General features: G+C 39.8%; 1 protein-coding gene across 3 annotated transcripts in view; it reads right to left on the bottom strand.

Annotated features, from left to right (window-relative positions):
- The window catches only part of LOC125428235 (rho GTPase-activating protein 7-like), a 109,929-nt gene that overhangs the window by 12,529 nt on the left and 71,210 nt on the right, over positions 1-26,190 (bottom strand). For all 3 annotated transcript variants that reach the window (XM_048487998.1, XM_048488001.1, XM_048488000.1), the window contains 8 exons: positions 17,050-17,121; positions 14,007-14,088; positions 11,409-11,472; positions 7,637-9,015; positions 5,726-5,893; positions 3,998-4,157; positions 3,046-3,244; positions 2,392-2,608 (listed from right to left, as the gene is read on the bottom strand). In XM_048487998.1, coding sequence (XP_048343955.1) covers positions 2,392-2,608; positions 3,046-3,244; positions 3,998-4,157; positions 5,726-5,893; positions 7,637-9,015; positions 11,409-11,472; positions 14,007-14,088; positions 17,050-17,121 — 2,341 coding nt within the window. The remainder of the gene's footprint in view (positions 1-2,391; positions 2,609-3,045; positions 3,245-3,997; positions 4,158-5,725; positions 5,894-7,636; positions 9,016-11,408; positions 11,473-14,006; positions 14,089-17,049; positions 17,122-26,190) is intronic.

Genomic DNA, 26,190 nt, shown 5'->3' with positions numbered 1-26,190 from the left:
CTTGACTTTAATCCTTGAAGCCGGAGCAGTTAGATTAGGTCCCTTTGAAGTCTCAATGCTGAAAATGAAATATTAGCAGCCTCTTATCTAATCCTTAAGGTTCAAAGCAACCTTGCAGTTAAAACAATAGAGCAAGCCTTTTAAAACTAACTGTATGCAGTGTTTTTAAATGTGAATGTACAGCCCTGCTTCCAAACAGCTTGCTTTTTCCAAAGATTATTCTTTGCAACTGAAACTATCAATTCTTCCAATACATTCCTGGCTCTGACAATGTTTCACTCACTCACGATGACTGACAGCGCTGTCATCAACTCAGTTGTTGATTTATCTCTCCCTGTGGAATGCTGAGCATCACAGGACTTGTTTTATAGTCCAAATGCGTTTTCAAAACGCATTCCTCACGTTTTACCTCTCTTCACCCCATCAAAGATTTAGCTATCAGATGTCAATTTTCACCAAAGCTTCTCTTTTAAGGAACAACATATCCTCCCGAAACATAATTAGTCTGCCACAGACAAAAAAATGAAAGAGTTCCCCCTTTCCAACACCCATATTTTCCCATTTCTATGACCACGCCCTCAGATCTTTGACATATGTACATTTCTAAAGTAACTATCTGCAACTTTGTTTGGAATTTTTACTCCACTTCCCAATGCAGCTCCTAAATGATTAATGTTCCTCTATCGTAACATTTTCTCATCTCACCCTATGATGTGGTGCACAAACTTCCAGTTGTCATGATGATGTTATAATGTCATCATGATGTTATAACATCATCACGTTACATCATGACGTTATAGCGTCATGATGACATTATTATTATTGTTGCTTCCGTTATATGTTATGATGGTATAACATCATGACGTTATAACGTCATCATGATGTTATAATACGTTATGATTATTCTTGCTTTTGTTATATGATGTTATGAAATGATGTGATGTTATGACGTTATAACGTTATAACATCATGACATTATAACATCATGTTATAACATCATCATGACGTTATAACATATAACATCAAATGCGCGAAACAGGCGGTGCAAAAGGGACCCCTTTTATAACAGATGGCTCAGTAGTGGGAACTACATATCTGCTGTCACTTCCACCGTTCCTTGCAATTGGCCCTGACCAAGCCGGCTCCACCAGTCTTCTCGGCCCATATCAGACTAACCCTTAACAGGCAAAAAGCCCCACCCCCTTCCGCCTCAATCGCCACCTTCGCCTGTTGGGGAAAAATGTGCAACTGGGGCTTTTTGGCACAGGCATGAGCTCCTCCTATGCCTCCTATAAGCTCTACTTTGCTCGATTTCCCTCCCTCCCTCGATCTATTGCGCCGCCCCTATTTTCTAATTCTCCTCACTATCTCCTCTGTACATTCTGGTACTTGTACTTCCAATTTTAAAAGTCCCTTTCCAGGCAGCGGCAAAAAGGCGAATGAACACCTTTGTTACCTAGAAAGCTCCACGTCGCCATGTCTCTGTTTCCATAGAGCTGGTGTGAGAATTACATCAGTGTTTCTGAAAGAGAGGCTAAAAAGCAGGTGGACCCTTGTGTGTTAGGGACCAATGGAGGACAATTAAGGTGGATAGGAGGCGAGGCTTGAGCTGTCAGTCACCATTTGGATATTGGGGGTGGGGGAGTGAACAGCTCGGAGCAGATCAGCTGCCGTTGCCACTGGGGTTTGGGCAGGAGGGACTGTCTCCTGCCATTGTAGAGTAGGAGCCACGACCGCCTGTCTTCTCCGCTTGGTACCGAAGCCCTGAGGAAGAGCTTCTCTGCCTCCATGGCCAGTGGGCTCCTCAGCAGAGGCCAGAGGCCAGAGGGAGCCGCAGTACAAGGACGAAAGAGCATGCGGCTCTGGAGCCACGGGTTGCAAACCCCTGTTCTAACCCTAACAATAATAATAAGAGCTGTCAAATATTGTTGTCTCAAACATCACTAGTGTGAAGACCTAAAGATTATCATCATGATATAAAATCAAGATCATATTAAATGGCCACTCTTGCCATAGGGCAAGACATTTTCTCTTCCAACCATTCACTATACATTTTGGCACAGAATTAACTGTGGATATCAAGCTCTGGTTTAGCCTTAAGACAAGAAGGTAAGGAAGCACCATCACATAGTCAGAATGTGAAACTGACACAAAAAAGGAACTACATTCTAAGTTTCATAGGCATATGATCTGCACCTGGACATGGCCAAAACTGACAAGACAACTGGCTATACAGAATGAAAGGAGGGACTTCACTGGAACGAAGTAGCAGCACAACATCATATTCACATTCTGCGAATGTTGACTGATAAGTTAATGTTAAAAGGACATTGTATTTTTCTTCTTAAATAACAGCACAATTCCATGGAGGTCTTCCTTAAGCAAAAATACCTGGATGATGAGGAACTTTCTCTTCTCAGGGTATTAAGGTGAAACAAAGATGGTGCAAGGCAGACAGCAAGATTGGTTGGTGTCATTTGGTTTTCTTCAACAAAAGCTACTACATCCCTGAGAAAGAAGAGCAGAATTTTCAAAGCTTCACGGTTTTCATCTGGAAGCAGAATAGTAGCAGCCTGGGCAGCACAAAATTGCTGATCTTTTGGCACATCTAGAGAGAGAGAGAAAGACAGACATGATACACTATGAAGAGAAAGTATAATCATTTTGTCTACGAATTGACATGTCTTATTTCAGTGGAACACCACCTACTTAAATCAAATTTCCATGCAATTATCCTTATGATAGGTGCACAAATCAAGAAAACTTAGTGGCACACAAGAATAGCTTAGCTCTCCTGAAGCCACCATAAAATTACCAACAAAAGTTCTATGCCTAAAATTTATTAAAAGCATCAAAACACATTTCAAATATTCAGAAAGAATATCATCCTACCTATACTTAGTCTTCCATTTCTTAATCTGTTCCTTAAATGCATTAATAAATTTATTTCAATTATACCAAAGCAGAATGATGAGTGGTAAGGCAATCAATCACTTGTACCATCTTAGCTTAAAATAGGTTAGGGTCAGGGTCGCTACTACATACATTGGTAGATGTGAAGGAAGGATTCACAGAGCTTGCTGGTGAATATAGGTTCTGGAAGATCTCGGAAATACTGTTTCACCATATCTGCCACATCAAATGCTGACTGTCCCTCATAAGTTACATTGTGTGGCTCATTTTCATTCATTTCACGTAAGGTGAGGATCCTAGATTTAACACCAGATTTTCTGAAAAGGCCAACCTATGGAAGTGAAAACAGAAAGATAAAGATCCCATTTTTTCATCATGATATGCACTATGTAGAGTTCTCAGGACTGACTCATGCACACACCTTCTGTTATCCTTTCCCCTCCCTTTAGAGCCTACAGCTTTAATATGTGAGACACCTCTACTGAAAAGTACAGGGTATGAGGTGTTAGGAAAGTTCTGTCTGTGGTGCTTGAACTGTGATGACTGCTTTACTGAAGCAAGTTATCACGTAAGAATGCAGATACTGAGCAGTGAGCATGAATAGATTGACTCATTTCCAGACTGTATTCACAGCAACACTCCTACTGACTCTGTCCCCTTTTACCCTCTGCAGTAATTTTTGTACAGTTCTAACACACATGCCTTTCCGCCCACTGGGAGAGTGGATTCAGATTTTTCTGGAACAATGAAGCTGCTCAGGTGTTACTATGGGGTTACTTGTAATTGGTTTGTGCAAAAACCATCTTTTGAAATTACAGAGCGGTAAAACCTCGCGAGTGCAATGTGAACGGGCATGGCCTTTGCCATCCTCCTATGACTAAAAATAAATTAGCAAACGAAGCTGATAAAAGTATATACAGTAAATAGGCGTGAGGGAGACACAACAATGGCCAAAGAGAGGGACATCACAGAACATGAAGGCATGAGAAAGGACAGTGCCAGTATCAAGACTATATCCCACATCCTATTTTTAATTACAGACTAGAAAAAGAACAACCCACTCATCCCACAAGCTAAGCTGTACCTGGTCAAGAAAATTGTCTTTTAAGAAGTCCATGGCTTGGAGTATGCTCCTTGGAAGTGGATGACTTGTCCTCTGGACATTTAACAATAGTGGTACTCCAAATACATTTTTGTCCTTATAATCAGGGGCTTTTATTTTTCTAATGAATTTTGGAACAGTCCTGAAAATACAATGTAATTAATGTGGCTTATGAAGAATTCAGAAACTGAAACTGGTCATTAGGAAGTCGCCACTGGTTGCAATTAAAGTCTTCAGTCATTACAAAACTTCAAAATGTACAGAAGAGGACAACTAGTTCAAAACAAAAAGGAGCTATTACAGGACCTATTCTATTTGCCTGCAGAGGCATTTTGTTGATAGAAGAGACCTTTTAAAGAAATTACTTCATTCTTCATTCTCAAATAATCACTTTTCAGTATCATATAAATAAACTAATTAATTAATGTCTGAAACACCTCACAAATTTAAAAATCCCAATCTCTAGATGGTTGTGAATCTACATCACTGGCATGAGGCTTCAAGCAATAAATTCAGTCCTCTGCTAAAAAATTGTCAAAGTTGTTGCAAACCTCATTTTTGCAAGCAAGTTAGTATATCTACATTTATGGTCCACCTTTTCTCCCTAGACTCAATGCAACAACAATTTCCAGACACAGAAAGATCATAGCAAGATTTTTAAAACACAGAAAAAACCAAATCTATGACAACAAATTATCTCCTACCAAATGCTCTCTGAAATAAAACTATTTTCTTCCCAAAATGCAGCAACCATCTGCATCTAATCTGCTAGCCTATTCCAGAAGACTGGAGCAATCACAGAAAATACCTGTGACCTAACTGTTGCTACATGGGCAATCGTAAGAGAAAACACCATGCTGAAAACACCATATGGAGAATGGCTGCATAATGTACCTGGTACACGTGAGTATAATGGGAGATACAGTTCAGCAACAGTGAGGGCCTGGGGCATGAAGGCCTACTAAAGTAACATTTGAATTGAACCCAGAAGTAAATAAATAACAGTTGAATTGAACACAGAAGCAAACAGATAACTGGTGTGTTTGAGTTGTATGTTCTCAGAAACTGACCCCAGAGCGTGATCTTGCTTCCAAATTTGAAGCTTCTGGGATATTTTCAAAAGCAGCCCTGCACAAAGTGTGTTACAAGTAGTCCAATCTGGAGATAACTGCAGGGTAGATCAGCAAGACTTGGTCAGCAGAGTCTAAATTGGTGGACAACTTGTGATTGAATGAAGGTGCCCCTATTAAAAACTTCACTGACCTGCTTACACATTAACAAGTCCAGGTCCAAGAGCATATCCAACAGGTCTTAGTTAAACTCTCTTTCAAATCAATACCATCCATGCACTCTGCTGCTTATGTATTTATTAAAATATTTATATTCCACCTCTTGTCACAGTTCAAGGCAGCTTGCAGTAATTTCAACCCACTGCAGCTTTGTCTTGTCTATATTAAGTTTTAGTTTGTTTACCCTTAGCCGCTTGACCTCAGCTTCAAAGCCCTGGCCAAGTAAATAAAGAACTGGCACATTTACCTTGAGGGAATTCTACAACTGAAACCCAACAGATATGCTCAGGAACAGAATATGGTTTGGGAGAAAGCCAGTAGAGCATTCTGATTAAAAATAATATCTAATTTCCAATATAAGATCTTAGCTAACTGACTGCTTCACTTCAGAAAAAAGATTATGCTTTCCATTTTAACCTACCAGTTCCATCCCTGCTTGCTGGAAGGAGTGTATCTGTCCATTAAAGAAGTCAGTTTTAACAAAGCAAGTTTCTGTATTCGGTTTAGTTGGGCTGCTGACTGGCTATCAATCTGTACAGAAAGATTTTCCAAAGTCATGCCTTCTTCAGTAGACCATCTTCCCACTGGTCTGGAAAAAGAAGTTTGAATATGGTTGGTGCTAATGTTCTTTATCCCAAACAATTATCTTTTTGTAACACTACAGAACTCATGGATGATTGCTTCTGAGTTGATGCTAACTCCTAAATCAGTATAATACTTTGAAAACCAAGCATCAAAATCTGAAGGCACTTCTGCTCACAGTTAAATTATTCCCAACAGTACCAATTACATGAACTGAGCTTTTACTGCACTGTTTTGAGTCAGACCAATTAACCCATTTTAAATTGAGCCAAAAATGTACTGAAAACTTCACAAAACAAGGTCTAACTTTCTGATTCAAATGCTAGACAAATGAAAACAATCCCTAGGAAGATAAAGCTGCTAAATACTTCTGTCCTTTGTAACATCAGCCACATGCTGTTCATCTCAGCCAAACTGCTTCATATATCGGATTGTACCCAATATTCAAACATGAAGAATATGTAATAGCCATGTTAACTGCTGAAATCATTTTCCTTATACATTATTAATAATTACATATAAAGGTAAATCATTATCATAATCCACACACTGCAGATGTGAACAGGGACTGTTTATCCTTAGGTAATGTCATGGGAAACCTGATCCAGAGTTCAGGGTGGCTGGGGATGACTCTGCTGCAGTTCTACTATGCCACCTCCAGAGGGCTTCCAGGTGGCACAGGAAGGCAGAACAAAATGGAGAATCCTCAGCCATCTGAATGCCCTCCATAGGGCTAAAAAGAGTCTGAGGCTTGCGCCAGGGGCATTCCCAGATCAAAATCCAGGTTGAAGTTGACTAAACTCAGCTCCACCCTCGGGAAAAATCCTAGCTGTGCTTGGCGGGTGGGCACCTGCCCTGCAAAGATTGTCATGCCCTTATGTAAAGCAGTGGTGTGACTGCACTTGGAGTACTGTGTTCAGTTCTGGTCGCCACATCTCAAAAAGGATATCGAAGAGATAGAAAAAGTGCAGAGAAGGGCAACGAGGATGATTCAGGGATTGGAGCATCTTCCTTATGAGGAGAGGCTGCAGTGTTTGGGACTCTTTAGTTGGAGAGGAGACGTCTGAGGAGGGATATGATTGAAGTCTACAAAATTATGCATGGGGTAGAAAATGTTGACAGAGAGACATTTTTCTCTCTTTCTCACAATACTAGAACCAGGGTGCATACACCGAAAATGCTAGGGGGAAGAATTAGGACTAATAAAAGGAAACATTTCTTCACGCAACGTGTAATTGGTGTTTGGAATATGCTGCCACAGGAGGTGGTGATGGCCACTAACCTGGATAGCTTTAAAAGGGGGTTGGACAGATTTATGGGGGAGAAGTCGATCTATGGCTACCAATCTTGATCCTCCTTGACCTGAGATTACAAATGCCTTAGCAGACCAGGTGCTCAGGAGCAGCAGCAGCAGCAGCAGGCCATTGCTTTCACATCCTGCATGTGAGCTCCCAAAGGCACCTGGTGGGCCACAGCGAGTAGCAGAGTGCTGAACTAGATGGACTCTGGTCTGATCCAGTAGGCTTATTCTTATGTTCTTGTGCCTCCCAGCTGGTGTGGCACATGTCAGCAGAGTGGGCAAACATGCCAGCAAAACACCATTCCAGTTCCAAAAGTCAATCCCCGCCCCCCCAAATTGGGCTGTAAGGATGCCAAGCTGACCTAAATTCTTGGCTCCTTGTTGCCATCCTACAGCAGCTTTGAGGTATTTTATTTCTTGATTCTTATTAACAAGAGATATGCAAGCTACCTGATGGAATGTGCTGGTGTCAATCCAATCCTTGACTCTGTTACATATGCCAGTTCTGCAAGACCATGCTCACTGGTACTCTTGCAGCTGTCTTCCCCATCAGTGACAGATGGTTGGGCCAATTTCTCCTCTAAATGCTTTTTAATCTCAAGATGGATAACCTTAGGGGACGATGGACACGGAGAGGTGGACTGATTGGAGTGACTGGCAGAGTCCCAGTCCCCATCATCAGAGAATTTTTCTGACCACTGACTAACCAACTTCCTGAGTCCATTAACATGCTCCATAACATTGTCCAGTTCTGTAAAAACATCGTCATCTCCAGTCTCTGGTGCATCCATTTTGTTAATATGGACAGGAATACCAGGTACGTTGTCATATATGCTCAGTCTGTTATCTATCAATGAAAGAGAGCCAGGTGGTGTTTCAGAGTCTTGAGAATCCATGTGAACCCTATTTCTCCGACAGCCATGAAAACTCCCAGTTCTCCAGTTCACAGCAGTGTTGTCAAGCGGAGACAAAAGGCTACAAGTCAGTGCTTTGGGGAATGTCCCAGGTTTGTGGCCTTGTGGTACTTGAAATACTTTGTTTTCATGCAAATGTATCTCATTTTTCAAGTTATGGTCAGAGAGGCTGTTCCACACCGAAAGCTTGCTAGCATTGGAGCCCTCTGCATATGTCCCTCCTCTGTTACTGTGCCTTCTGGCTTTGATAATGGGGCTTGGGGTGCTCACAGTGCTGCTGTTTTCAGACTGGCTGCTGCTACTGCAGGTCTGCGGTGAGTAAGAAGAGGACGGAATCACCTGGCTGTTGGACACATCATTAATATTCACACAATTGAGGTTTCTCAGCTTTTCTTCAGTTAATCCCTCTAAGAGAACAGGCTCACTGATAATGGGTTTGGTCTTTGAATTGGGTTCTCTCTTTAGACTGCTGCTCTGTATGCGCAGCTTCTCTATCTTCTTTAGGAAGCTCCTTCCCTTTTTGCTGGATGGTTTATTCAAAAGCTTGTCCTCACTGATTATATTCAAGGTTTCACCAGGAGACGAAGAGCAACTGAAGGTAGAGTCAGGAGAGGTCCATTTATTTGAGGAACACGTGGACGAACTCCTGCTAGTCTCCACTTCTTCAAAAGTCTTTGGAAAGCTGATTAAATCACTATCACCACTGCTAGTGCTGTGAACTGAAGACTCATCGTTTCTCTCCCCGTGGTCAGAAAAGGCTATGTCCCCAGTGCCAATACTCTTAAGCCTCAAACTGTCAGCAACTGAAGCTCCAAAACCTTCTAAACTATCAAGACGAGACCATCTCTGAGAACACTTTTCATAAGCCCATTTGTTACTTAGTGCACAGGGTTCATCCTCTTCAGATTCATCACTCTGAAAGAAAAGAAAAATGTTTAAAATGTAATTATGAATGTTAAATCAATAACAGTAGTTTATGTTTCCCCCAATTCCAGGAGCACCCCTCTCCACCTTATGGTCTTGAAAACCACACCCACAAGAGTAGAATTCCATAGAAAAATGAAAGGTCAATACCAGAAAGTACACACATAAATACCCTCTTTGAAGCCCAACTATTGTAAGGAAATATAATAGATTTTAACAAAATTTACCAAATTAAGAAATTTGGATTAAAAAAAACATTCAAACTAGTATAATCTGCCTGATCAACAGCCTTGCAAATGGAAAATTGATTGATAATACACCCTGTAACCAAGAAGGACATTTAGATAAATAAATTACTTTCTCACTTATGCTCAACAATTACACTGCTCCGATTAAAAGTAGATCTGTAAACTACCGCAAACCATATGCCAATAACTGTTCTAAGCTGGCTTCATCTTGGTTCAAGACTGTTCAATAAAATCAAAATGGACACTCCAGAATTATACTCAAGGTTGGTTCTTACATTATTTCAGTGGCTTAGGGACTGCACTTTTCCCTACACCAACAGGGAAAAGCATGCAGCGCTGGACTGTGGAAGAAGAGCCATTAACCTGGGTTAAAGCTAGTTTGGAGAGCATGGTCCAGGGCTTTTTGTGCAGCCCACAAGCAGACCTGTAACAGCAGAATATGAATCAAGTCTGACTATGTAGGACACTCCACTATGTAGTCCTGAGAAGGACAGGGTTAGGGAGATCCTGCTCTTTCTTCACACAGGAAAATTCCAGATTGTCCCTAGATCATCCCTCACATTCAAGAAATGAAGTACTGACTAACCTGGAGCAATTTGGAATTTTCCCCCAGGATAGCAGGGAACCTACCAAAGGCATCTAAAGAGGGCATATAGAAAAATAAGGTGGTCAGATCCTGAGCACAACTTCGGCAAGTAAGGAATGCTATATTTGAATGCTTCCTTATGCAAATAAAATATCCCGCGTAGAAAGTTGGCAACTGGGGAAGGGAGAGCAGCTGTAGCTTGACTAACTTCCTGTTGTTCTGTTTTCTGCTTGCAAGTAGTTTTTTCCTTAAAGAAGAGTTGTAAAATTTGATTCTTCACATGAAGTTTGAACTGGGTACCAGTATACACCTCAGGATTCTGCCACCTCATTTTGTTTTACATGCTGTTAGTATTGGCACAACATGGTATGCAGATACTATACATGAAGCAGATAGTTCCCAACTCAATTTAATTGCTCAAAGTATGGGCTCACATAGTACTAATGAGAAAAGGTTCAAAAATGCTTGACACACTTGAAAAACACAGAACTCTCAAACACTCCTCTATTCTCAACAACCCTGTCTTTATTGGCTGTTATGCGTGGATCCTTATGTTTTATGGGAGGAACAGACATATGCTTTCTGAGTTTGAAGTTTTTGAGTTTGAAGTAAAACACAGAGCAAGGCACAGTGTCCAAAATTGGGGGCAAGGGAGAAAGAGAGAATGAGCACAGAGATGTCACACTTTCCTCATCCATCTGGGTTGCCAGTCAACCAGTGGGGAATTAATGAATAATTTTCCCAGAATGACACCTTTCCTCCCTCTTTGCACCCAACACCATTTAGAGGCCATGCATAAACACTCCAGGATCATAAACGTTTACTGTTAAAACCTCCACTGGCAGAAACTTTGAATAGATACTCCTTTCTAATTGGTCCAAAAAGGGAACCCTGTCCCAAGAACTCAAAGACATATTTGTTTGTTTGATTGTTTGTTTGTTTGTTTGGATTTATAAACCGCCCTCCCCGAGGGGCTCAGAACAACAATGATATAAAATACAGCCTCAAAACATGATATAAAACAATTACTATCACTTAAAAACCAGGAACCACATGACGTCAGATAGCATCAAATCCCTCCTCCCCCCACACCTTTGAGCCCAACCCTGTACAACGTGTACTTTGACAAAGAGGTACTTGCTGGATTATCTTCCTCACACCAAGCTGCTTTAAATACACTCCACTATGTAGTCCTGAGAAGGACAGGGTTAGGGAGATCCTGCTCTTTCTTCACACAGGAAAATTCCAGATTGTCCCTAGATCATCCCTCACATTCAAGAAATGAAGTACTGACTAACCTGGAGCAATTTGGAATTTTCCCCCAGGATAGCAGGGAACCTACCAAAGGCATCTAAAGAGGGCTGCACACATACAGAATAGTCAGCTGGAGTCACAGAAACACAGGGATCTAACACCAGATACTGTTATACAGACTACTCAAGTAGAAGCATTTAATTTCTTGACAGAGCATATTGTCATATGCCAGTGCTTTGGATATTATAAAGCTTGATTTTTAAGAGGAGAAAATTTCATTTAATTTGGAGACATACCCGCTTCCTTTGCCGATTTATTTCCACTTTCATTGTTGCACATTTATTCAATGTATTTAACCGCCTATAAGAGAAACAGACAAACTCTCACATTCAACTCAGAATGGTACTCAAAATATTTAAGCCACATATGAAATGATTTGATTTAACCAAACACAACCCCTTCTTTTGCATGACCCAATGTGGGTTGATTATGGTATTTCTGTGCATTTCAGGGAAGCATTAAATGATGAACAAGGTGTTCCTTCATAATGCACCAGCTGTCAAATCAGAATCAAAAGCCTGGCAAAGCTCCTGGAATTTTGGTCAGATGGGTATGGCTGGGTGTATTCACAAACTATGTTGTTAACATTTTAAGAATGTAAAAAGGCACAATATGTGAACAACACAAACCATAATTTATTTATTCCACATTAGAGTCACATTATTGAAGGATACCAATACAAGCAATCTGATGGGCTGTCCTTTTCTCCTGCATGGATAAAGGGGTAGCCAACATATCTAGTAGTATTGAGCTGTGTCATTTCCAAGGAAAGTTGACTGACTTTTCCATAACTATTGATGTCCAGGTCTTCACTACCACTGATGAATATCTGGCACTTCATTTCTGAATGGCAACTGATTTAGAACAGTGTTGCAAAAAATCTGAAACAACTGACTAACAAATATGAATTTTGCCAGTTCACACCCAATTCACAAACATTCACTTTCCTTTTCATCTTCTGCAACTACTGATAAAGGAATGAATGCTCACGTAGCATGGGATATATATTGTCTTCAAGTGATCTCTGAAGAAACAATATTGTTGTGCAATTTGTTAGCAATTAAGCAATTACAGTGGCACTCCCATGGGGTGGGTGCGAGTAGAGGGCATTACATAATATTTGGGAAAGCTACATTTTTCTTATTAAAATACAGAGCGTACCTATAGAACTACAGCTGCCCTGGCAAAATGTCAAGGTCTCTTCTGTGCCTGCAGCATCTTACCAAAGCAGTCTCCAGAAGAACGTCAATCCCTAATTTTACAAATGGGGCTTCTATTACTTGTTGTATCTTGTACCTAAATTAGGCAGCCTAAACGTCAGACATCCTGGAAAGTTAAGTTGGTCAAGAAAACATCTACAGAGAGTAATACAAAAAAAGGACATCTGTATAGGTACTGATTTAGGGGAAAACCATAAAAAGGAATCCATTGCCCAGTATTGGATGTCTTGCCTGCTTTATTCTTGAAGGCTCAAGATTGGCAAACACAAGTTTAAAAACACATTGGTTACTTTTCCAGGGTTCTAAGAAAAGTTAGCACAGCATACACATGGACAGACACACACCCCCAACCCCTTCTGACTTAAAATCTCAATCACATCCTTCTCAATGATCCACTATAAACCGAAAGATGTCATAATGTATCTGAATGATAGACAGGTCTGACTCAAAGATGATGTTCTTGATGGATTTAACCAATTGCCTTCTCCTACAGCCAACATCTACCTGTGAACATTTAAAGAAGGAGCAGAGAATAGGATCTAACAGAACTCCTTCCAACACAAGATTTTCAGGAGGAAGCAATTTGCTCTAATTTTCCAATCTCACAGCAGTTGTCTGAGTTATTTCAAAATTTGATCTTGAGTCAGGAACTCTTAAGCAAAGAGAAGATCTGCAGTGGAATAGGGAGAGGTTTTTTTTAAATCAACAGAAATCACCTCCAACTCTTAAGAAAACGTATGTGCTCTGAGCTGTGTCCTTACTTCCTGCACTCAATTGTTCCAGCCATTTTTTTTTCACTTATTGGCTCCGACAGTGGGAATGAGCTTGGGATAAAAGTGGCCGGAGAAAGACAGAGGACTGGTAAGGCATGCCAGATGAAATAATCAGTGTTCCTCTACCCTAAAGTCCTTTTAGTATTATAAAGCCATCATCCCCATTCTGTTTTTACATTAAATGGGAAGACAACATCACACAGGATAGCTCTCATTCTGTAGACATGAATACTGGGTCCAGCTTTAGGGATGGATACCTTCAGGCAGTTATCGCCACCCACACAGCCCAACAGGAATGAGCAGATGAGCAGCCTCACCAGTGCCCTTTTTGAGCAATGCCCCAGCTCTCCTTCCAAATCTGGGAATGTGGGGAGGCAGCAGCAGCTAAGTGGAGGAGCAGCAGACAGGAAAGGGGTAGAAAGGGAAGGCAAATGTGCACATCAGTGCTACAGGAGTTGCTCACTTCCTTTCTTTACAGAGTATCTACAATCAAAAGAGTTCAAGGAGAACCCTTACACAGTGGCAGTGGGAACAAACCACAAACACATTTTGCCAAGAACACACATAGAGACATGGAGTCTAAGCAAACCAATGTTGACTGCTGGAAGGAATTCTGTGGTACCCCTGCATGGGTGAAGAGAATTGAAGACTTATGTTTGTGAATATATCTGTATGTGAATGTATTTATGTGAATATATCTACGTAAACACCTAAGCAGGGAAAGAAGCAGGACCCTTGCTAAGCCACAGACTTTGTTTTTTTTAATTACGTAAGCAAAACCTCAGGCTGCCAGCCCCAGAAACCTATACTGGATTCAAGGTTAATTCAGAATCAAGATTACCTGTATAAGGAATCCATTGCATCTTGATCTAAAAATTCATGATCTTTCCTCACAGTTTTGATGTCAATAGGGAACTGCATATCTGCAAATAATAATAATAATAAAATAAAAATAAAAAAGTTCAGAACTGCAAGTGTTAAGTTTAACAAATTATTTTCAAAAATGAAACTGAGTTCAATTTTTTAAATCTCTAAACTAGTTAAAACATGCCAAAGCATTGTTTTTGGTGGATCAACGGATGCCTGCTTCAAATAGGCAAAATATTTGCAAATAAAACAACAGAGACTTATAGATAAACACCTTCGAATGGAAGTTATTAGGATGTTTTTAATGAAAATGTATTGAAATCTGAGTCTTCATTAATAAAACACAAACAGCTGAGTAAAAACTCAACCTTATCACCACTGCCCAATATGATAAAAGACAATGCAAGACAGACTTAAGATGTAAAGCCCACCTATGACCAAAATTTTAAAAATTTAGGGAAAGTATTTTATTAAGGGATCAAAAATAAAAATACACTCAAAAGCACACAGAATTGAAGAAGCCTAGGAAATAAAGAGATTAGAGACAGTGAGAATAGAAAGAGTGTTGGGAGGGCAATGTTTACTGTTCCAGAAGTGGAGAGGTGAAAGGAGAGCAGGAGAAACAGCCAGTGCTTCTCACAGGAAAACTGGGTTCACGGAGGAAATCCAAGTGCAATTGGCCATGGGGGGGGGGGGGGGGCCTAGTTACAGGAAAAAATTACTCTCTGGCAATGATAAGAGAAGCAATCTTCCTGAGACAAGGCAAAGTTCCTGGGACAAATAATGGACAATAGAAGTTATTTGAAAGGATTAAAACGTGGAAGAGCCCAAGACTTGATAAGTTTTGGGCAGTGATGATGGCATTAAAATAGGGTCATTCCAAGTTTTGATGAGCTCAGACTGTTAAAACAAAAAAAAAACTCTCTAGGTTTGACAATCCTTAACAGTTGGACAGAAGGTCTGAGATTATTTATTTACTTATAAGTATTTTTAGCGTGCCCTATATCTGAAGGTCTCAGGGCGGGTCAAAACATCAAAGTAATAAAATATCAATAAACCTAAAAACAATTACAATATATAACAATATAAAATAAAACTGATTTAAAATCCATAAAATCTATTAAAACCTATAAAATTCATAAAATTTATTAAAATGCATAAAAAACCATTTTAAAATTAATATTACTAAATGGGGGAAACCATCTCTTCATCCAAAGGCCAGGGAAAACAGGTGTGTCTTTATTAATTTTCTAAATGCACATAACAAAGATGCTTTTTGCACCTCAAGAGGGGAGATTGTTCCATAGTCTTGGGGCCACCAATGAAAAATTAAGTTAACTTTTGGGGGGAAAGGTACAGGACAATACAGAAGGTTTGATGATGAGATTACAGTATAGATATTTGCAAGATCTTTGTGAAGCTAGAGCCAGGTTCACCATCTCAAGGATGAGTTGTTGTTAATCAGATTCGAATGGCTGTGCCTTTATGAGGGGCATTCTCTGAAGCTCTGCATTTGTAATTCGTGAGGGGAAAGAATGCTGACATGTGGCAGGCAGATCCCCAAGATATCAAATTCCTGAATTAAGACTGGCATCCATCTTACCCTTGCTCTGCTCCATGAGGCAGGGCTGTACACAATATGAAGATTATGACTGATAGGGCATTGTTGGAAAAATGGTCCTCCGACTGACTATAGCTTGACTGGGTACAATACAAGACCGCCTCTCTCGCTATACTCTCGGTCCAAAAACCTAGCTGTTCACAACCAATTAGCTTCCCAGTTGGCCCTTTCCTTCTGAATAAACAACTTTTACCTACTCTGATTTCTTCATTCTCTTCCTGCTTTTCATTCGAGTCATGGCCTTCTACATTCCTTGCACTTGTCTGTTCTTAAATTATAAGACTACCACCTCCATTTCAAGACTTTGGCAGTTCCTCCAATGTCATTAACATTGACTTCTGTATTTCCATGGAATACATGGTTCACTGTTTAATTGATCCTGAATTTCTGTCTTTTCCTCTACTTTTCTTACTCAGTTTGCTACCTTGCCCAGGCTGTATGTTTTAATCTTTGTGGGAACTCCAGAAATCTGGAACTCTCTCTGGCTCTAGGAAGGCACATATACCACTACCACCATCACAGCAACACTTACAGGGAATGGTGACCTAAAGTCCATTATTTCCTCTTCCCTACTTGTCAGGTTTCTTCTACTCTGTTTTATTTTCAAGCAGTGGTCCCAATATGTAAATACTTCTCAACTAACTTGTGCCCAACAGCCAGGTGACATTGTTGCACTCACCTGCTTGGCAGGAGAAAATAGGTAGAGGTAGGACAAGCCTAATCTTTGTTTAAACTCAAATTCAGTGAAGAAGCCAAATTCAAGCTGAGACCTGCAACTGTTTGCAAGATCCCTAATCCGTGAACTGTTTATCATACAGGATGATTCAGTTTACAAAACATCATCTCCACACAATGGCATCTCTCCAGCAGAATTTCTTGTAGCCTAAAGGAGCCGCACCTCCAGCCTTCCTGCAATTTAAATGTCTCTTCCATTGTCGTTGAAGGAAGGAAGGATCCGCAGGCAGGAAGTAAGCTTCAAACTTTATTCAAGCTTCTGTCTAATATTGGCTTTTTAAAATCTGGCCCACAATAGTCTTCCAGCTGTTAGAGTATTACAGTGTGGGTCTTTCTTCTATTACATCATCACATCATATAAGACCTTATGTGACATTTTGGAGGTTATTAATTCATAGGGTTGCTATGAACTAGAAGCAAGTTGATGGCACTTGACAAAAACTCAGATACATCAGGGCATCGTGAAATTTGCTATCTTCAACACCTGGAGTTCTGAGGAATAACTGAAGAGAAAGGAGAGTCCTGATTTTGATATTGTTTGTATTCTGAGATAATTAACTAGTTAAGCTTAGGGCCTATTGATCCTCATTCTTAGCACTATCAGACACAGCACTTTTCAATTATTATTTTTTTATCAAGAATGCCATGGGTACAGTAGTACCTTCAAACATCTGAGCATACTGAGGGAAACCAGCAGCCTTCAGCCACTCACAGGCTTCCTTGGCCTCAATTTCTGAAAAAGAAAGAAAAACACTTCTTAAGTTTGGTCTTCAATGCTCAGCAAGAAAACAAACAACAGACATTTTAAATAACTCCAATTGATTATCTTTTGATTATCTGACTACAGAGAAATGGACCCATCATGAATTTATTTTTTAAATACTATAATATAATATTTCTTTTCAAACAATGGAATAACAAGTTTCTTTTCAAATACATATGTGCATTTGGCATGGAACTGCCTCCATATTGGTGGCAATGACAATATGGTAGCTATGCTACACATTTCTAAGCTTTTAAACTCTGGAACGTCTTTTGTAAATCAAAATAAGTAGTCTCAAAACACAGAGAAATCATTTTTAGGTATGCTATCTGGTGAGAACAAAGCTAATATTACTGCTTGGCAAAAAAATGCTTGAAGCTCTATAATGCTAAGTTCATCACTCTCTAAAGCAGGGATCTTCAAACTATGGCCCTCCAGATGTTCATGGACTACAATTCCCATCAGCCCCTGCCAGCATGGCCAAGGGGTGGGGCTCATGGGAATTGTAGTCTATGAACATCTGGAGGGCCATAGTTTGAAGACCCCTGCTCTAAAGCATCGAGCGTTTATCTATAAGAGTACTTTCAGAAAGTTGCGATTCTTCATGATTCCACACCTATTTTTTAAAAGTCTATTATCTATCATACATTACATTTAGTTCAGTTAAACAGATGTTATTCATTTTGTATCAATTAATAAAAATCCAATGGTTAACATTGTAACATTCCCACAGGAAAAAGAAAGCATAACTTTCACAGAACATTCACCAGATGCCTTAAAAATGTAAACATGTTATACTTTTGGTCAGAACAGGGCAGGCCAGCAGCCTGCAAAGCAAGCTATTATTGAAAATTACTGTGTCCTTTCTGAAGAAGAAATTCAGACTGTATAATTTATTTTATGAGCCTCGTAGATGCTGAATTGCAAGCTTTTCTTTTTAAAAAATAATCGTATTAAATAAAAACAAGACAGACATGTATTTCCATAGATATACCTACATTACCAGTTTCCCCCTCCCCAAAAAGTCAGTAAAATATTGCTGTTTGTCTCCAATATTCCTAATGTTCCTTTTCTTTATTGATGCCTTACCAATCAATAGTTTTAACTACCATTCCATTAATGAAGGGAAAGTAATTTTCTTCCAGCAGGGACCCCAAAATATTTTGGCAGCAACCCGCAATCAACATATTCTGCAAAAAATACCCTGTTTTTCAGCTTGTTATCCATCTCGTAAAAGTTAAGGATATATGTAGTCCCATCAAATTAACTGGTTGCCAGTTACCTGCCAAGTCCCTTAACTGATCTGTATCCATGCCTCTATTAGAGACATCTTGACCAGTAGTTCTGGCTAACATGTACAACAGTTTCTTGACATAATGAAAAAATACTACACATTGCTAAGATGACATACTTCTAAATAAACTACTTAATAGCTGTCCCAGAATTATTTAAATCCTTTATTCCACTTGATAAAAACCTCTTCCATGGAAGTTGAGCAGAAACAATGTAAAAGTAAATCAATGTATTCTGAAGTACGCTTAAAACTCAAATTTAAAACATAGTTTTGACTTTAGTGTCTGGACTTAAACAATTGTCCTAAGCAGTCCTCAGTATATACTAAATAATACAAATGTAATATCCACAAGTTGACTACGTATAACTAATGCCATAATCCCAGTAAACAAAACTAAGCATGATTTGGCTTCATGTTTTGGCTTCTTCAGTGGTCACTAATACATATACATAGGAGTATTTTGTCAGATTGCTCATTGGTGTATTCATAACATACCACAAATAAATTAGCTGGTAAAATTAGATATAATTTACAATCATATATTTTTATGTGTGTGCAAGAAAATCATACAAGATCTATAAGACTAATAATTGCAGCACTGGGCCACACAGAATAAAATATGAATCAATCAACGCTAGTTTTGGCTTATTATATCAACAACTGTTCTTGGTGTGTATGTGCAGCTATGTACTAACGGCAATCGAAGAAGGCTAAAATGGTTGAAATGTGTTTGGTCTTGTTTACTGTGATTGTGGTCTCATTTGTAAGTCATCAACTTGAGAATATTCACTGTATTTTATAAAACACATTGAGGATTAGTTGGACTGGTGGTTTCAGTCTAGAGGGTAAGTTCAAAGACTATGTTTTCAATTTGTATTTGAAGTTCATTGCATAATTGTGATGGAAGGAAAGCTTATCCTAGAAGGGAGGAAAGCATGATGGCCTATGTTGCTCGTTGCAAGCAAATAGTTCGTGGCCTGAACAGAATTTTCCTGAGAAGGGGAAAACAAAGGTTTTTGAATTCCATCTTGAGACGTGGTCAGAGAAGCATCTCTGGGCCATGGGTTCCTGGAATGGGGACAAAGAACCAAAAGGAATGTAACCAGCTGAGCAATCTCCAAACGCATTTAAGTTTTATTTCTTTGTTTTGAACTTTTACAATAAATCCTTGAACAATCAGCTGGTCTGAAGTCATTAGGAGGGAAAAGGACCCGAGACCGAGGTGGGATGAAAGCTTAATCTCAGCCTCAGTTGTCATAATAATATATTGATTTATGTTGGTTAATTCATTTTTAAATTGTTTCTGCTCAACCTTCTTGATACTTAATTCAATTTTTGGATTGGGTTTTTATTCCACCCCCACCGCCCCCTACACACAATTTTGTGTATGCATGCGTGCATGCGTGAGTGCGTGTGTGCGTACGTACGTACTCAGAAAATAGCTAACCTGGAAACCTTGAGCACAAAGAAAAATTTAAATTTTCCATCTGGAAAGGCAAGCACACATTCTAACACCAGCTCTGTAAAATTGACATTGAATACCACTTTCACCTGCCCAAATGCATTTGACTTCTCTAACATCAATAAAAAGTGGGGTTATAATTGTGGGATTCAATTAATTTAACAACTGGTTCCAGTGGAGGGATTCAAATAATTTAATAACTGGTTGTTTACAAGCACCATTTTAACAACCAGTTCTGCTGGTGCGAACCTGCTGAATCCCACCACTGGTTATAATGTGACATTTGAAAATATTTTCATTTTAACTGCAAAAATTCCCACCATCCAAAATAACCAAAGATGTTATCACCAATCCAAAACTATGGTCCAGATTTCTGAAAATTTTAAGTTGAAGTTAACTTTTTTAGATATATGGTAACACATATTCCTAGTCACTTAATTGGCTTTGGAGCACCATAAACTACAGTTTGAACCACAATCTAGTGCTTAATTCTTGGAAAGACCTCAGAAGTTAATATACAGTGTTTCTAAAATATTTATCTTTCTATCCTGAAATTAAACTATATCAATCTAAAGCAGATTTCGCATGGGCCAAAAACAGCGGTGTGAACCTTTTACACCATTTTCACATCGCTGTTTTTGGCCCATGCGGAATCTGCTCTAGAAAATGGCTTAACAACTATATAGCAGATAACAACTATATAGCAGCTATATTAACAACTATATAGGAGCAGATAGAAATGGCTTAACCACTATATAGCAGCTCAAGAAAATAGCTCAACTATATAGCAGCAGATGAAAACAATTTAGCTCCTTTCCTTATGTTTTACTACTTTTTAAGCCTTTCTGGTGGCAAATGCCCACAACGTGCATTTTAACATTCCAAAATACAACCTTGCTCCAATCTAGTATTTCCTTCAGCAACTTTGTTCCTCTATGTGTACAATAGTTCTGTCTTTGATTTCTACTAATTTGCCAGGGATAGCTGTTAGGTTAATTGGCCTGTAACTGCCTGGTTCCCCTCTGGACTCTTTAAAAAAAATTAGAGTAAATTGTCTACTTTCCAGCCATTGTACAGTAAATTATTTTCTAGCTCTTGTACAGTGAATGACGTTACATATACCAGTTAATAGGTCAACCATTTAAAATCTGAGTTCCCTAAGAAGTTTTGGGCATATGGCCTCAGGACCTAGAGACTTACTATTTTTTAATTTCCACAACAGGTCTAAAATTTTATCTCTCATCACCACAATTTGACTCAGTTTTCCAGGCTTCCATCCTGAAAACAGCAGCCTTGGCATGGGTAAATCTCCAACACTTTCCACAGTGAATTCAGTTGCAAACAGTTAAGTTGCTCTGCTATCTCTTCCCTTCCCCCTTCCTTTGAGCAATCCTTTTATTCTTTGGTCATCCAGAGGCTCAACTACCTCTCTGCTTAGACATCTTTAGAAATCTGCCCGTCAAATTTTCATTTCACACGCCACAGCTTACACTTCTTTTACCAGACCCTATGTTTCCATCTATTCACTTCATTAGGGTGAAACCTCAGGTGGTTTTAAAATACCTTTTATGTTTCAAAAGGATAGCTGTGTTGGTCTTCAATAGAAAAGCTAGATTATAGTCCAATAGCGTTTCGACCTTACATGATCACCAAAAGTCCACACACACAGCATTTTAGACACCATCTGATTTTTGAGTTATAAACTTTTCATCTGATGAAGGAAGTTTTGCTTCTTGAAACCTTATACCCCTAAAACCCTATCAGTCGCTAAGGTACCACCCAATTCCAGACCAGTGTGGGGTGGAAACTGGAATTCAACCACATAGAACAATGCTACCTATCTATGTGTAATTTTTTTCTTTAGCTTATTTATAGTCCCCTTCTCTCACTAAGAGTCAAAGTGGACTACAGATTACCAAAAGAAAAAAAAAACACATATTGATAGAATGGAATAGGACAGTGATGATGAACCTTTTCGAGACCGAGTGCCCAAATTGCAACCCAAAACCCACTTATTTATCGGGAAGTGCCAACACGGCAGTTTAACCTGAACACTGAGGTTTTAGTTTAGAAAAACCGGTTGGCTCCGAGGCATGTGTTACTCGGGAGTAAGCTTGGTGGTAGTTGGTGGCTTTGCTTTAAAGCAACCATGCAACTCTTCCAATGGGTGAATCACGACCCTAGGAGCGTTTACTCAGAACAAGCCCCATTGCCAGCAACCAAGCCTACTCCCAGGTAAAGGATCACGCTTTAGTTCTTCGCATGAAAATCAGTGGGGTTTAACAGCACTTAACAGGGTTACCTACACTACTTCCCCAAAACTAGGTCTTAGGTTTAATGCTAATAATGGAGCCCAGTGGCCCAGGCCAGCCTAGATGTGTGGGGGGGGGGCACTCTGTTTGCACGTGCCCACAGAGAGGGCTCTGAGTGCCACCTCTGGCACCCATGCCATAGGTTCGCCACCACTGGAATAGGACTAGGAATACAAAACTGAATTACACCACAAAGTGCCCAGGTCAGCTTAGTATAGGCCACGGGTAGGGAACCTGCGGCTCTCCAGATGTTCAGGAACTACAATTCCCATCAGCCCCTACCAGCATGGCCAATTGGCCATGCTGACAGAGGCTGATGGGAATTGTAGTTCCTGAACATCTGGAGAGCCGCAGGTTCCCTACCCCTGGTATAGGCAATACAGAATGTGTGACGTTCATGGCAATCATTCCATTTGAGGTGTGGCACAGTTAAATCTACAAGCCATTGAAACACTTTAAAAAACTGACATGATATCATATGTGACACACAGTAGTTTGCAAAGGGAAAAGAAGTCGTAAAGCAACCACATGAAGTGCTGGCCAACTTAACAAGACAGGGAAAATTGGCTCCACATGAAGTGCGGAGCCAATCAGGACCCGGCCCCCGCACATGTACAGGCTGGGTCCTGAGGCCATGCAGCCGCCCTTCCTTGGGTGGCCGCGCAGCTTGTGCTGGTGCCTGCCCGCTCACAACGGGCGGGCCTGGTCGAGCTGCGGGCCACACTTTAACACCAAATGTTGTGAATAGTCCCTACTTTTAAATAGCATTTGAATTTTACTTAAACAGTAAACTAAAGTAAATTAATGTATTGTTGAAAGCTTTCACGGTCGGATTCAACTGGTTGTTGTGGGTTTTCCAGGTTGTGTGGCCGTGGTCTGGTAGATTTTGTTCCTAACATTTTACCTGTATCTGTGGCTGGCATCCTCAGAGGTGTATCACAGAGGGAAGTGTGTAACAGACTTTTCTCTGTGATACACCTCTGAAGATGCCAGCCACAGATTCAGGTGAAACGTTAGGAACGTGTATTGTCGAAGGCTTTCACAGCTGGATTCAACTGGTGGTTGTAGGTTTTCCGGGCTGTGTGGCCGTGGTCTGGTGAATCTTGTTCCAAACATTTTGCCTACATCTGTGGCTGGCATCTTCAGAGGTGTATCACAGAGGGAAGTCTGTTACACACTTCCCTCTGTGATACACCTCTGAAGATGCCAGCCACAGATGCAGGCGAAACGTTAGGAACAAGATCCACCAGACCACAGCCACACAGCCCGGAAAACCCACAACCACCAGTAAAGTAAATTAATTATAGCGTCTTGCACTATACTTCCGGAATGGTCTTTTGACTGCATCCATCCACCTGTGGAAGATCCACTGCATGTGTTTAATACAATGTGATCAAATCCATAAAAACTGATGCAGAATGGAAATGTCTGGTTTTAAGATGACAAAAGCCTCCTGCTTGCATAGTCTTATTGGCAAATGCTTTTTATTTTACTGGGGCTCCCAAAAAGGAAGATTCTTGGATAGTCCATTTTCAGACTGGCTTTCCTTTCCACATATCTTAAGAACTGAGCTCTGACAGTTTGTATTGAAATAAATGCTGTTAGTCTTCAAGGTGCCACTGGATTTTTATTTTTCAAAAATCTACTCTAATGTCATATTCTTTTTTTTATTTTCCCTTTGAGTTGGGTTTAACAAGATTTGTTTTAAAAATCTAGATGATAGCTCCTTATGTTTTACGGATTACTGGCAGGTGATGTGGGATTCCAAAGCCAGCCCCTTCTCCCTGCATGCAAAACACATTTCCTGCCTTTCTAAGCAGTTGAAAAAGTTTCCACTTCCTGATGACCTCATTACTCCACCAAAGATTAAAAAGCAGCAAGAAGTTCAAAATGAATTGTTCCTCCTACAAAACAATCACTTCTAGTTCTGAATAGCATCCTAAAACTTGGCTAATTTTGCTTTTCAAGAACGGTGAACAGAGATTATAAAGGATAAAAATTTGAGAATGATGCTACCAGGCCAGATCAACCCACACCAAAAAAACCCCTCCCAGGAATGTTCTTTCCATTCTTTTCAGAATCAAGGAAGATACTGAATCTGCGCTCGCTTTCAGTGATATTTTCAACCAAAAACAAAACAAACTGTGATAGAAACCAAGCTACATGCACTTATTTCAATCAGGAACTCTTTTGCATATGCTATTATAAATACAGTCAGAAAACTACTAAACAAAGAAACAGCTGGAAATAGCATTCCAGATTGTATTGATTTTAAATATTATTTACTTTAAAATACTGCATCCCACCACTTCTTTAATTGGATCTTACACAAGATTTCCATGAATAACAAGGACAAATTATTTTCACCAACTGTTCCTTCCACTGAAGTTCAGCATTTTGGAACTGAGGAACATTCACTCCACTGATGGAAATTTCTTCTATCTCAAACCAAAACCACAGAATTAAAAAATGAGCAAATTAAAAGTTCTAATATAATTTCAATACTTGGAACACACATGTCCTCCAAACAAGAACTGTCTTGCACTGCATTTTAAAACCCAATGAGAACCCCCTATTAAACATCCTCAGGAAACCCATTCCAAAGAACAGGCCCTGCAACAGAAAATTCCCTAAACCCAGCTAAGAGGTTTGCACCTGTCAGACAGAGGGTGCAAACAAAAAAAACCTGTTCCTAGGTCCTAAGCAAATAATTAGTAGTTATCTCCAGAAGTTAGTTATTTAAAGCTACCAAATGTAGCCAAAAGGAACCACACAAATACACACCAAATATTATATGGATAACATCTGTGTTTGGGACAAGGACATGATTTTACTTGCGTCTGATACATTGAAGTTGAACAAAGTTCACTACTTGGTGCTAGAACCATATATTATTGTTATTAAACCAGAAGATCAGTTTTATCAGCTGCACAGAAACATGCTGCAATATCTACACTCCCAGCAACTCTGAGCTAATAACCATACATCTCTGCCCACCCCCACATACATCAGTTCTACTACGGGAGCAAAACAAAAAAATTTAACCCCCATAAAAACAAAATTACTCAGCAGTTTTTGCTGGATTTAAACACAGAAAGGCAAGCTGCCCCAGAAGTAAAGCCAAGGCTTCTGCCTCCAACTCCTCCTGTTCTTGGCATCTTAACCCTATTGTTCTTCCTCCATGCTCTCCATCTGCTCTTGAACCAGAGACAACATGCATGGGATCTGCTTGGCAGCTGCAGCAACCAGATGCCAAATGAAGGAATGCAGATTTCCTATAGGACCAGAGAGTTTCATCAACAACTACACTGACAGATGCTTTATGCAGCCTCCTGCTGTATGGTTCATTGTTGATTCTGGCAGTTGATTCAAAGGCCAACACAAGGTCATGCTGCAGATCTAAGCGATCAATTTTGCACATACAACTTTATATGTTCCCTACTACAAGTAGTCAAATTCAAACAGTTTCTCGGACATTTGTACGATATCATTACGGGGCTGGCCTTGCCTGCATGAAGTCCCATAACCTAAAATGACTTCTTAGCAATAACGATGGGCCACCTAGGAGATACAAACTAGACCTTACCTACATCTAATCAAGATACCAATTTCCCCCCATGTACATTCAGGAAATACTGTTACAAGACTCAGTAGAATCAGATATACTCTCTTGAGCTCATCTTCCAATGTCATACATGCCATCATACATGCTCCTCTACTCTAACATAGCACAAAGTGGCCATTCCCTAACCAAAAATGAGAGTCATTGGACAGCTGGCATTAAAAACTGCCATCTTCAGAAACTAGTTAAGGAATTTTTCAGTCTCTTCTCCCAAGACTCTTGCGATTCTAAAAGCCACTATTCTCCAAAAAGAAGGAACACTCCAGCAAGAAACTGGTGAATTAGGATTCAACCAATTAAGACCTTCTCTTCAGGACACAACAAGAACTTGAGATACAAAACTAAGGGA

This window comes from Sphaerodactylus townsendi, linkage group LG03, assembly GCF_021028975.2.
Source record: "Sphaerodactylus townsendi isolate TG3544 linkage group LG03, MPM_Stown_v2.3, whole genome shotgun sequence".
Lineage (NCBI taxonomy): Eukaryota > Metazoa > Chordata > Lepidosauria > Squamata > Sphaerodactylidae > Sphaerodactylus > Sphaerodactylus townsendi.
The sequence above is the reverse complement of the archived record's forward strand: the minus strand, read 5'-3'. Positions and strand labels throughout refer to the sequence as shown.